General features: G+C 38.6%; 1 protein-coding gene across 2 annotated transcripts in view; it reads right to left on the bottom strand.

The window, feature by feature from the left end:
• Positions 1–10219: 10219 nt before the first annotated feature.
• Positions 10220–14417, bottom strand: part of LOC110839656 (frizzled-4) — a 48316-nt gene continuing 44118 nt past the window's right edge. For both annotated transcript variants that reach the window (XM_087358899.1, XM_022084044.2), the window contains one exon: positions 10220–12513. In XM_087358899.1, coding sequence (XP_087215025.1) covers positions 11915–12513 — 599 coding nt within the window. In that variant the 3' untranslated portion in view covers positions 10220–11914. The remainder of the gene's footprint in view (positions 12514–14417) is intronic.

Below are 14417 nucleotides of genomic sequence, written 5' to 3'. Positions count from 1 at the left end.
AAAGCTTAGGGGATCAATCCAGAATAAACGACGTGGGATGCTCACGAAGGGGACTGTTCTTCTGCACGACAATGCGCGGCCCCACACCGCCGTTCGCACAAAGACTCTACTCGACCAGTTCAAGTGGGAGATTTTCGACCATCCCCCTTACAGCCCTGACTTGGCGCCGAGTGATTACCATCTTTTCCTAAAAATGAAGGTCTGGCTGGCTACTCAGCACTTTGAAAGTAATGAGGAACTCATGGATGGAGTCAACAACTGGCTGGCCACCTTGGCGGTACCGTTCTTCGAAGAGGGAATAGATAAGCTGGTGTCACGATACGACAAGTATCTGAATGTGGGTGGCGACTATGTTGAGAAGTAATGTATGTATGTTTGTAACTTTTGTATATAATATTTTTTTTTCACTGTATTTTGTTTTTCTTTCCTACTCGATCGGAGGTTAATTTTTGAATTGCCCTCGTATATCAATTGTGATTATATAACCTTCCTGCATGTTTAGTTAGAAAGAAAATCTTGCAGACCTAACTCCATATGCGATGATCTCATTTTTTGGGACGACTGTCTAACCGTCTATCCAACGCATACGTTTGTTCTATTGACAGGATAATTATTTTAATATTTGTCCATTATAATGGTCTCTAGGAAAATTTTAAAGAAAACAGTAATCAATCGCTGAATAGGTACTGAGAATAAGCCTATGATTGCAACATCCACATAACAATATTACAATTCTACTAATTAGCACTTTACTGTCAAGTGAGCCACATTTATAATCCCAAATTGGCTCCGATGTACAGATTTAAAATTGATGTACGATTGGAAATTGCATTGGTATCATTCTTACGAGGACTAGTACATATCACAATTAGAAGGCTAAATATTGTTGGTTTAAAAATAATTTTAAGAATATTTTCTTCCTTATAGGTGTTATTTACATATCAGCATGTTTTTTGCGTGCTGACATCTATCGGCAGTCCTACAAATTACATGTTCTGCCATGTAACAACTCCAGAATAGCTAGATGGTTTGGAGGTTATGCCACTATGTCATCACAGTGAATACCAATTCTTATTTTGCATTGGTTGCCCTGATTACGTCATTTTCCGAGATATTGCCATCATCGATGTCTACCTATACTCGACAGACTCATTAAATTTGGTATGGACACTATGTTGTTGGTGCTTAGTCAATAATCTTACGTAATGGAATGTGAAAATCGTGAGATGGGAAGGTGACGACTCAGTTACGCATTATTCTCAGTGTATACATGATAACACCATTGGCCTTGGAAAAATGGTCTGCCTTGGTGAGATCATCTCCCAGGTTGTTGTGTGCGTACATTTTATTTGTTATTCGAGAATGGCACAGCAGGTTTTCATTAAATTTCATCTACAAGTAATGCCATCGGAAGTAAATGTATTCTCGTACTTTTTAATTTCTTACAATCCGCAATCCCCCCAAGCGCCTACATGGCGTATAGTGGGACAGCTTTGCTTTGTATTCACAATCCGCAATACCAAAGCGACGGATGCTGGAAGTCCTCAGATGAGAGACGATCATCTACGGTGAGGTAGTGGCACATCGTGGTGCCATGTTCTGCATCCAAGAATCAAATTGTATTTTATTTGCGTCAGTTGCTTACATGAAGAATAAAAACCAACGCACCTCCTAGGACAACAACATACATTGATGACAAAGGAAATGAGACAGCGAGCTGCAAAGTATTGCCACCTGGATAGATGCTTTCTAACCTGCTTCCCTTCCGATTCTCTAGTCGTTCTATTCCTTACTTCCACGAACTTCAAAGACACAAATATGTCCAGCCCTTTTGTTTTCTGTGACAACTATTGGTGCTGCCATTTATCGGTGACATTTCAAACTACTGTTGTGGCTATCTATCAGTGGAGGTATGAACTACACACTGCATTTTAGTTGTCTGTGGCGGTCAACAGCCGATCGTTGTGGCATCTATCAGTGGTTATGTAAATTATCAACGTGCCAGTGGCCGATAACCAATATCATGCACGTAAGCTGTTGTGAGCGAATTATAAACCTAATAATTAATTATTGCATGTTCGTGGATGTGAGTGGTTTTGTTCCACAAATGTATCAGCATTACAAATTAAGATGTTACATATGAATTCTAGATCTCAAAATAATTTACTTATTTTTCGGTGTTCTTCACGCTAAAATATAAACGAAGAACACAATATGGTCTATTCATGCCTGTCGATCTATCTCAGACCGAGTATTGCAGTGTTTGTCTCAGCATTGTCCTAGGATTAAATGCCCCGTACGTAGTTACCCAAACCAAATTAAACACCATCTCTAGAGGGAATAAGGAACCACTTAACATGAAAATATTAATGACAAAGAGAAAGTCGGCGATTATTCCTACTCTGTACCATTTAAATTCAGATGAGATTTTAGGTTCTCATGGAGACAAGTTTCAAAATAACTGTCTTCTGGGATCGCACTGACGATGGAGGCAATAAGCACTTCTAAAATGTCGTATTCATTTTTACGAGACTACTCTGTACAACATTCCAAAAGACAATCATCTTCACACTCGCCTTCGTCAGAACCTGAAATCTCACTGCGTCAAAGTAACTAAATCCATGGAGCAAAGTGCTTCTTGATAAGCTAACATTCGTTCAGCTAGTCGAGAAATTTCCCACCCTTGCGGCTGACCTCAACTGCTTATTCGAAATTTGGAGGTCTTCTCCTCCATCTACAACCCCAGTATGCACCATGCCATGGGGACAAGGGGTGTACTTTACATGGATCTGTATAAACTGGATATACAACTGGTAATTAACTAAGTGCCCTGCGTTACAGTAACTCGGATTTCTTGTTTGAACACTCAGATTTTATTATAATGGAATTTGATAAAGTGTGTATAATTTGGCGCAGCAACATCATAATTAGTCAGGATAACTCAGTCATTCTGTGTGAGCAGGCTGAAGATGGGTTCAACACCCGGCAGGAACACCGAAAATACCAACAATCCACGGACAGCAGCATCACACATGAACACACATTGATCGCTTGTATGTACCGAGGAAAGAGGGAGGAGGAGTATTAATGCAGGTAGAAGGATCCTCCATAGCAGAAACTCTTAATTTGGTGAAATATGTAGAAAAGAAAGAACTGCTAACAGAACCAATATTAAAAAAAATTCACAGATACAGAATGAATTTATACGAAGAATGGACAAGGACAGATTGCCACATCTAATTTTGAAAGACAAACCAATAGGAAGGAGAAACAAATGACGCCCTTTAAAACGATTCCAGGACGAATGAGGCCGGAACGGGCCACACGGCCCAGAATCTTTGACGGTTACTTGATGATGATGATGATGATGTAGAAAAGAAAGAAGATGCACTGAAACAAATTCTAAGCACGCACGGACATAACACAAATTCAGCATTACTACAAACAGCTAACAAATATAATTAATTTTTTTCTAAATCAAATAAATCAAATAAAAGCATAATAGCACAAAATATAGAAGAAAAATGGAAAGAAAAAAGGATGCATAGACAATTTTCAATTATCTCAAAAGGAAATTTGGTGGATAAACATAAAGCACAATATTAGCAGCTCAGGATGAGGTAATTAGTACAAACTACTTTAAGCGAAACATTTTTAATTACAAAATTGAAAGTAGATGCCGAATATGCAACAAACACGAAGAAACTAGAACCCACCTAACATAACGATCGCCCATTCTGGCAAAGAATGAAATCATAACAGGACATGATAAAGTACGTACATATCTACATTTCTCAGTATGCAAAACATTAGGCATTGAAACAACAGACAACTGGTAGTCCGACATACCTAAGTTGGTATTCCAACGTATATGTCAAGATATAACAGTACTGTGGAATCAAATGGTAAAAACTGAGGCCAAATACAATAAGTAAAAACAAGAAAGCTAAACGTTGCTTACTGATAGATGTAGCAATATCACCAGATAGGAATGTAATACAGAAGGAGTCCGAGAATAAATTAAAATACAAACATTTAAGTATAAAAATTCAGCGAATGTGAAATATTCAATGTTTTATCACACCGGTAATCATGGGAGCCACAGGATTTCGAATTAAAAGACTATGGAAATGTCTAGAAACAATACCAGGAAAGTATTGAGTAGTTTCTGTACAAACATCAGCTGTACTAGAAACATCACACGTCACGAGAAAAGTGAAACATTCAGAAAATTGAAGCCTAAGTGGTAGGGTACACCATTCGTTCAAGAGGTAAAGTACCAAGGAGAACGTGTGAAAAAAATTAACATTAATAATAATAATAATAAGCCCACAGAATACAGCCATTCCTAAGAAACTAATGGTTGTACTGAAAGTCAACAAATTCCTTACCTTCTATGGAATACGATGTTTCATTACCGTGTTCATATACGCCCACCATGATATAATGTAAAGTAAAAAAGTTCAAGTTGTGGGCAGGCGGCAATAAATGATTATGATTTAAAATATCCATGCAATTTCTGTAATTTCTGAGGCATAACTTAATTTAGTAAAGTGAGTCCGAAGATGGCTGCCTCCTAGGTTATAGTTCTAAGTTCGGTAGAAGTTTACCAACGTGTCAGTGGGCGATAAGTCACTCATTACCCTGATGATGGAGACAGCAATGACCACTGAAACGTTGGTAAACTTCTAGACCACATGGCTCTACAAACCAGAAGATAGCCATCTTAATTTAGGTCTCTGATGGGGTGCCTTTCACACGTTAGAAACCAAGTTCTTGAACATATCCAATACTGTGGACAACCCAAGTCACGTAATTTGTGGTTAAACTGATTGTCACTTCAATCCCCATCAATCATGGCGCGTTCTGCTCTGAGTCTACCACATTCACGCCTCGTTAAAGTTACACCGGCAGCTGTAAACTGAACATACCACTTTGGTTGGCTGCAAAAGTCTGGCTTATCTCCAACGATGTGGATGGTGGAACAAATTTTCCAATCGACATTTGGATGAAATCCAATTCTAAGCCACATCCTGAATACTGATATAGAATCACTAATAAAATATTCCATATTATTTATCTATTAAGGCATGTCATCTCCCAGCGTCACATAAACAACGTGTGTGTTGGGTGTCTGATCTGTTTCAAAAGCTCAACGTGTCTGATACGCCGTCCTATGCGTATTATATTTTTGTAGACTAATATTAGGTTATTAAAATGATTCTAACGACGCACCTCCGTCTCATGTAGAATTAAAGAAAGCGTGAATGTTTTCGTCCATGCCCACAAACGTATTCATGTCGTACAGAGGGTGTTGCAAGTCTTCTTTAGTGAAATGTTGACGGTACTGCCTTCCATCCAACTGTTCACTGTTTTGTTTTGAAACAATAAATAGCCTGCCATAAATTGCAGAAATCGAACCGAACACATCGTTCTGATAGAAAGAGCTAACCTGTCACTAAACCAGTGATTGAGGTTAGCTCTTTCTATAAGACTCTACGAAGAAAATGCCCCTCTCCTCCTTTTAAACCTAAGGACGTAAGTAGATCCATCTTCATAAACGTAGTGTTCTTTTTTTTAAAAAAACCAGAGACGATGGACATAGTTCAAGAACTTAGTGATCCCGATTGTAACACACCATCGTTAGTAAAGTAAAGTTTGTCCCACTATACACCATGTAGGCGTTTGTGGTGAGTGGAGGTATAGCTCCTCTCTTCCTTGACCTCGGCACTAGATGGGGGTGAGTGGTCAGCATCACGCCCCGGCCGGCTTTACCCCCGGGAAAGGACCCCGGTACCCATTGTAGAGGAGGCTGGGTGGGCCCCAGAGCCGGTCTGGACGCAGAGGCTAGAGGAAAAATCCTCTGCCCCCGTCGGGGATTGAACCCCGGTTGTCCAGCCCGTAGCTAGTCACTATACTGACTGAGCTATCCCGGCTCATACACCATCGTTAGTACTCTTTATAATTGATTACGTGTACTAAATTATTATAAAACAACAAGATAAATATTTATTTGATTCTTGTTTAACAATGCATGCAATACATCTCAGCATTTGTTGAAGAGGCTTCACGTAAGCCTAATCAAACGACATGTACCACTGGTTCAGAACTCTTTTTCTGAGCATCATCTAAATTACGTCACTTATCGATCGATTAAACAACGATTGCAAATGAAAAGGCGGGATTAGATAAAGTAACCAAGAAATACTTGTCATTGCACACGCAAATCTGATTGCAGTGAAGAACACATCATGTACGATGCAGATGAACACAAAATTGTTGTTTTTTAATTTTTTTCAGAATGATAAATGTTTAATAATTTAACGAAAATAATTTGTCTGTGAAAGGAAATGGTAACTCTGACAAAAAAAAAAATATATCTCTGCGCAGTGCAACGATGCACACTAGGATCTTACATTAATAATTGAACTTATTAATAAATATCTAATATAACATAATCTTCCCTAGTCCAGCAACGGATCGAAACTGGGCTGAAAGCAAAATAGGTCTCGGACGTTCCAGTCTTTATTATGAGACGCTACAGCTGTTAAATCGTCCTTCTGGGTGCTGATAAAAGTATTTTGAAATAAGAGAAAAGATTTGACAAGAGGCCCGAAAAAACTGAATGACGAAACGTTTCATAATTTCCATTATTAAGACTATAAAATCAAGAAGGATGAGACAGGCCGACCATGTAGCATGGCGAAGGTGAAACATGCCTACAAAATTTCGGTCGAAAACCCTGAAGGGAAGAGACAACTTGAAGAACAATGAGGATTTTGTGGCAGAGAATCGATATGTTAGAGTAGTGTACTTGGCCTGTTTCGAACTGTACAAGGGACACACTGTTACACTTAAGTAGTCCGTGTGATAACTTTAAATTTAAACATACGCCCAACAAATAAATCTGCTATAATGATGCATACAACAGGGTTAATGTTAATGTTCTGGGAAGTATCCTAGAGAGTAAGTAATATTCAATAGGATAAGAGTTATCTTTTATTTAACCAATTAATTTATATGGTGTATATAACGACAATAAAATAGCTTACACCATACAGTGAAGAACCCCGATCACCAAGCCCGTAGTAAGTCACTACGCTGACGTAGCTACCCGAATCGTCAATATTTTTAGCATAAGCAAATACAAAAAACCCAACAAGTGTGAAAAATAAATGGAATGCTCTTGTGTTCGTATTCTGAGAACTCAATACGAACAGTAAAGTGGAATGACAAACTGATATTACAGCTTCGTGGTGGTAATGAGGAGAAATGCTGGCTGGGAATGTCGCTCGGTGTTAACAGAGCCAGTCACGCCTGAGTTGCTTCCAAACAAAAGCGAAGAAGCACTTAAAGGAGTAACGACAGAAAGGCTAAAAAACAGGTCGTTTTTCAGCATTCCTATTCTTTGTTGGGCTTCTCAAACGCAGAAGCTTCACGTTTCAATCTATTCCGCAATCCGCTGGATCATTCCTCTCTTGCTGTGTCATGCATTATTCCAACATAATTTCCTTGTCTGTTCCAATCAGTTGACACAACCTAATGTGGCAACGCCGAGAGAAATGTCATGCCAGAAGTTGGTCGTAGTGTTTGTGGCGGGGAGAGAGAGGGAAATCCAAAAAGAGGTGGTGGTACGGGAGGCTGAGAAGATTTATTTTACGTGTGCTTCACGTGACTTCCTGCTGCCGCTAACCATAGGCTTACCTGCTGGTTTCAGGTTCCAGCCATTCGGACTGAGCAAGAAGCCTGTTGGGGGGTGGGGGAGCAAAGAGTGACAATAAATAGAAAAGACAGCAGTAGTCATGAGGGACGCGAGAACCAACGCCTTCGCTCTTTTGTTATGTTGGTCGTGCTGCGTGCGTGAAGTTTATACAGGCAACCAAATACCCTGGAGGATTGTGCTGTTCGAAAAGCCAATAGCATGGAGGGGGTTACTTCTGCTTGACAATTGAATTATATGACTACGTATCTAGGTATTAAATTCTGTTTAAAAAAATCTTACTTCCAAGCAGCTATGGACAGAGCTGAGGATTTCTGTCTGCTGCCTACGTTATTCCAGCTTGTGATACAACTGGGAAGACTTTTTTGTGTTTATTTGCCCGTGCGGCTAAATAAGAGAACGTTCTTGGACTCCCCTGGATGTTGGAATGCAATACCCGGAATTTAGATCAAATCAGCATCTTGTGTTCCCTTGCGCCGTGTTCGAAACCATTTCTCACGGTCTTCTTTGTTGTTCGTTCGAAATGTTGGCACGATATCTACCGACAAGTCCACATGGCCATAAAGCCCAGAAGACCAATATTGTCTTCTTCGCCGCCATGAAAATGTCAGATCTAATAATATTTGAACTTGTATGTTCACTTCACTATCCCTCCATTCGGATAAACTGTTGAACGCTCTGAAGTGGCATCTTGTTTTGGGACACATTGTTGCTACAATGCGGTCTTTAGAACACGCCATTGCAACAAAAGTAACCAAGAACATCGTTGGAAGACATTGTTAAAACAACTGAGTTCTGTGTTGGATCGCCGTGGCGTCGTATCAAATTATTCCAACAGTGACCTTTAATAACACTGAATTTCTTATTCTGTTAGAGTAAGAGTTAAATAAGTCTACAGTTCCTTTGGGTCGTGGTTATGAAAGAAATAACGTGACCACGTCACTGATGATGATATGTCGTGAAGAACATTTTTGGAATTTCAATGCACTCCAAAGAGTACAAATTTAAAATATTGTATCACTCTGTCCAATGAAGACTTAACGCTTAAATTAAAAAATCAGTTTTAAATAAATAGGTAATAAAACAAATCAACCATTTTTAAAGAAAATATTAAGAAACACGTGAACCTGTTTGCGATAGTTAATTACAACTTCACCAAACATCGTGAGTTTATGAGAAGGGTGAATGTGCACTCACACAACAGAAGGATGAAGAAGGTTTCAATAAGTTGTCGTTTCCGGGTTATTTGTTGTAGTCAGTCATATTTTACTGATACATTTTCAAACACTCGGATTTCAGGAGAATGCAGATTTAAATTTTTAAAAAACGCGCACAAACACAATTCATTCAAAATGCTGAAATAAAGTGCGTTTCAGATTGATGCGGAACTGCACGGAATGTTCCCCGAGGGGTAGGGATTATTCTAGAAACTATGGTGTGAGGCTATTTGCAGAACTGGGCCAACTCAGATGGCAGACGAAGAATACGGTGTTTCAAATAGGCAAAGCTGTGCCGCCACAGGCAGAATTTAATGTAACACAAACAAAACCATTAGAGACATCATCACTTTCTAAATATATCAAGCACTGAAAGCTTCCATTATGTATGTAGACAAAATAATTTCCATTGCCAAATATTTGTTCGCTTTCAAGATGAAAGGCAAGACTAAGGAAGGAGTTTGCAACACATTTAGAATTACGGCAGATACAGACATTTGCGTGAAACAATTAATTTTGAATTCCCTAGTGTATTTATACGTTATTTTTCACGGAACATGTTACAGTTACAGACGACGTCTCCGCCAAGCCTCGATCCGAGTACTCTTCAGAAGATGCATTATACACACACTAGAAGCAAACGAGGCATATCACAGATTTATACACACTGACTATTCTTTACAGAAGCTTAATATTTCATTTTAATCTTTGAACAAAATTAATTTATTTAGCCGAACAGCACTAATTACGAGAATAAAAAATAACTCTCGCAATTGCATTACGTCGAGTAATTTATTAATTCTACATTCCTTCCTGATAATTCATCAGTTTAAATCAGTATACTGCTTAAGTATTATGTTTTCTATTGCAAAGAATATAACACAGCAAACAAATATCTTTCTAACCTCTAAAATGATTTTTGTTAATGGTTTGAAACGTACGTTTTTGTTTCAGTTCTTACAATTCTTTATTCCAGACTTCTTGATGAAAAACATACACGCTAGCACACTCGTAATCAGCTAGTCATCACCCTGTGAAAAAAATAAAAGACGTAAACATACATCAACAACGCCACAGGTTTCGTTCATGGGTTACAAAGGAGCGGAGGGGAAAACATGGTCTGTATGTGGAAAGCATAATCAACAGGAACTGGAGGTCTGGTTTAGAATAGTGAAGGAAGTATGGAAATAGAAGTTAAAACAAAGTAAAAAAAAAATACAGGGGCGTTAACAATTCTTGGAAAACCTCAGGACTTCCTCATCATAATTTATAACAGCCACCATTACAAACATATGATTGCCATTTTTATTTCATATATTTAAGCTAACATTTCTAATAAAAATATACATACAGGAATATATAAAACACATTAAAGTAAAAAATATCACCACAAAGACATCTGCAGATGATCTTTAATACAAAAAAGAGTAACAAACAATATACAGTAACTCTCGTTACAGTTACATATGACTCTAATAAAACTTATGCCAGTCGAAGTCGAACGCCGGCATTAGATCGACTGTGACACAACTTATATCTGAGTACGTTCTGTGATTAACATATCCGTATGTCTGGTCATGCACATCCTGTGACAATCGATTAAAAGTCAGGATGGCAGTGTAAGTAAATAAATGACCACTCCTCTTCTGTGTATGAGATGGGCAAGCGATTGTCAGAACCCATTGTGATTAAGCGAGAAGGCCACAAGTCAATAAAACTATTTGTGATTGTTACGCCCTAGGGATTAAAACTAATATGTCATCCAAATTATTAGTGACACTATGGAAACAAACTATATCGAAAGGCAGTGTACGGTAGCTGCAGAATGTCATCCAGTTTATTGCAGTCTAAACAAATTAACGAAACAGAGACCTTGGAGGGAGCAAATGGTTTCCATCATGTCAGCAATATATCAGGATCTTGTACACGAATGAAGAATGCTGTAGAAATCAGAAGAGATCCACTCTCTCTGCAAAGAAAGCCTCGTCGCAGGAACTACAGAAAAAAGAACTTATATTGAAAATAACGACTGCAATGCATTGTGGTATAGTCGGCGCAGTAGTTTTTGGCCGGTGGAATTTTCAAGGGAAAGGCTAGGAGCGAGTCTCTTTTGCGGTAGTATAATGCTGACTGCACCGAGGAGGGCCGATAAACGAAGCGGAAGATGAAAGGGTGTAAAGTGAAATTCAATGTGTTTAAATTCATACATTTAAAACATTACACAACAATGTTAGAATGATAATCTGCGTCTCTAAAGCATATCTTTGAGATATTATTCGACATACACGTTTTTCATATCGATATCAAAACAGGATCATTACACAAGATAAACTTTAAGCATAGCTGCAGCAAATACGTAAGCCTACTGTCCATATCATGTAAGTGAATCTGACCGTTGTTGTGAGTTATACACTAATAACATCTGTTTTCCTCGATAATTATTTCCAGAGTTTTAATTGCATACTTATCGGAACTGATTTCTTGAATCTAAAATTTAATTTTGACACATCACAAATTCTGATCAACATGTATGATGGTAATATTTGGGGGAAAAAAAGAGGTCAGTTTTATTCTCTTACATTGCCGGCGACAGTACATGAAACACTAGTGCGCCTGAATAAATACACGTTTTCACATGACAAGGGGCTAGCAACGATAAAAACCTGAAAACGAGGTAAGAGACAAGAATGTACCCCTTCTGTCTGCGGGATAGATTTCGATACTTCGACCTATGAACACTTCCAGCATTTCCACATCCTTAAAATCAGGATGACTTAGACCTAAAAGTGCAATAATTTCACCGGTTACTGTGTCGTCACAAATTATGGCTGCAACCACCGTCATTATGCTGCTGCTGCTGCTCATCTGTCCATCAGCCTAGTGGCATTAAGATGGAACTGTTAAATGAACATGTAAATGAATAGTGAATAGAATGAAAGATAAACACTTGGCACTTTGAAACCGGTTGTTTATCGCATTAGACAGTCGTTTCACTGCCATGTTTGCGATGTTTTCTGCGTGATTTGTGTGCATGTTGAGACCTCTGCTGGGATGTCGAAAGAGGTTGAGGTGGAGGTGCGTAATATTGTATGGGGTGGCACTTCACTGGAGGCTGCTTGTAAGGACCCAAGCGGTTGAACAGACGTCTCCAAGCTCGCAATGTTTTGGGCGACCAAACCCACACTCCTGCCGTCACCCCAACGACGAGGGACATGAAAAGTCTCAACAAGAAGATCCACAAACTTGGCCGGGGTTGGTAACGAGGCACTGAGGAAACCATAAGCCATTCATCACGCGACCAATACTCGTAAAACAGGCTTGCCACCACACAAGTTGTTGGTACTGTGTATAGTACCCCGAACACACCCAGGCGAACGGTAACCATCTCAAGTTTACCAGCTTTGGCGTCGCGTCGTGCAGCAGATGTGGAGACTTTTGCAGGTCGAGGACGACGGCGGAAGAGGGCCAGGAAACCGACCAGAAGTAGTGAGGCACCCAGCACCAGGTACAAAAATTGAGGTGCCAGAACGAATACGAGCAGGGACTTCGAGTCCTGGTTCCCCACGTAGCACGCACCTGAAACAGAGACGCCTCTGTAGACCCAGTTCCGTAACACCAGAGATGACTACTGATGCATTACAGGTCATAATCTTGAGACTGACATTATATTAAAGCAATTTTTTTTTAAAAAAAAAGCAGATCAGTTTGTATAGCTTCTTAGGAAGAATTTTTACTGTCACGTAAGTAGACCTACAGATCTTGCCTACGAAATTTGTCGGAATTAATTTCAAACGTTTTAATTGTTGACTTATAAACAGTATTTCGTACAGAATTTGTTATGTTTACAATGTATCTCCATGTCCAACACCAAAGGTCAAACCTCAGTGGCCGCTGTCATGACAAATGAAATACAAGAAAAAGCCACATCAAGTGCATAAAATTATTACTCCGATTATCTCAAGCCACGTTTTATCCACTCATTCGCTCACACATTCACCATTTACTTGCTCCTGTTCACACATGGAAATTATGAAGTCAGAACTGTACTTGTCGGTAAATACAACTTAAATATTGAATGAATTGTTGAACTTCTGTCACCCATGCACATGTAAGATGTTTGATATTGACTCTACTGACTCAAACAATAGTCAGACGACCCTGGGAGCCTATGCAAACATTTGCCAACTTCTCGGAGGAAATAAATACCAGCATTCATTATCAGCATGTTATTATATCTCGGGAGGTCGTGAAGTATTTGAAAAAGCTTATTCCCTCTTCATATTTAGAAATGTGTTACGAATTAGTCTCTCAGCTTCTTCTATTCAGCATTTTAAGTACCCACCGCTAAATCCGAGGTCTTGAAGTGCGAGTGAATTTAAATATGATTCGCAAACATGCACTGCAAAAGAGATGTTCTGACAGTACATTTTGATAACAATATGGCGTTAGAAGCAATTAACAGAATGTAGGCATACTGCATCGACTGTCGATAATTTAGACTGCCAGTTTGCACAAAACAACGCTTCGATTTCGACACGAAGTTCCGATTTAAAATGAATTCAGTTCTGAGTGAAGGGAAAGTATGAAAGTAAACAGACTCCTTCAAATGCTGAAAGTTGTTTAATAAATGTAATTTTCGCACGTACTGATAAAATATCACCCCTCACTTCAAATAAAGTTGAAATAACATGTTACCTCTCCTTCAGAAACGGTTCATACTACAATACATCTTTATACGTTTAAAATACAGATCATGAATTTGAAACAGTTTTAGATACGAAAAATGAATAACGAATACAAGGAAAAATAATTTCTGATTCTTCGATGGTAGTGTGAATATCTTCGCACTTGCAACTTAACGAAACATGAAAACGTACTAGAATCCTTTCTTAAATAATGTTTAATTTTAAAAATTTAAGTACACGTTATAAAAATAACGAACGTGAATGTCAATGGCGACAGGACACAGAAGCCAAAGGACCAGGGAAACCAATGAAGTAAACAAGTTCAAGATTTTTATTTCACTGAGACACATCAATGACATTTTGCAATCACGCTTAATGATATGAAGATATATATATTTTAGATGTCCAAAATGCACGAACAATAATAAATGAATATCAATGTCAATGAGGTGATTCAAATAACATCTAGAAAAAGTGTAAAAATCACAATGAAATGACGAAAAGCATCAGACATGTAACTTGAAAATACGTACGAACAGTAGCAATGCAAGGACAAAGAACACCATATACTTTTGGCAAACAAGTGCTAATAAAAGTAGCTATTAAAGAACACAAATCCACAAACAGATATTTGCTAAACTAATTCACAGAACACTACTCTCGTTTCTGGAAGATTCCAATTTCTACGGAAACAACTGTTACTTTTCTTCCTTCTGCATGCAATTAAATTAAGACGATAATTATCGCAACGAAATATGATTAAGGACTGTCGGCTTTCAAATCCATTTTCTCCCA

This window comes from Zootermopsis nevadensis, unplaced genomic scaffold (assembly GCF_977971745.1).
Source record: "Zootermopsis nevadensis isolate Lab colony 2312 unplaced genomic scaffold, Znev_1.0 Znev_ptg000030l, whole genome shotgun sequence".
NCBI classification, from domain to species: Eukaryota; Metazoa; Arthropoda; class Insecta; order Blattodea; family Termopsidae; genus Zootermopsis; species Zootermopsis nevadensis.
Note: the sequence above shows the minus strand (reverse complement) of the source record. Positions and strands in the feature narration are given on the sequence as shown.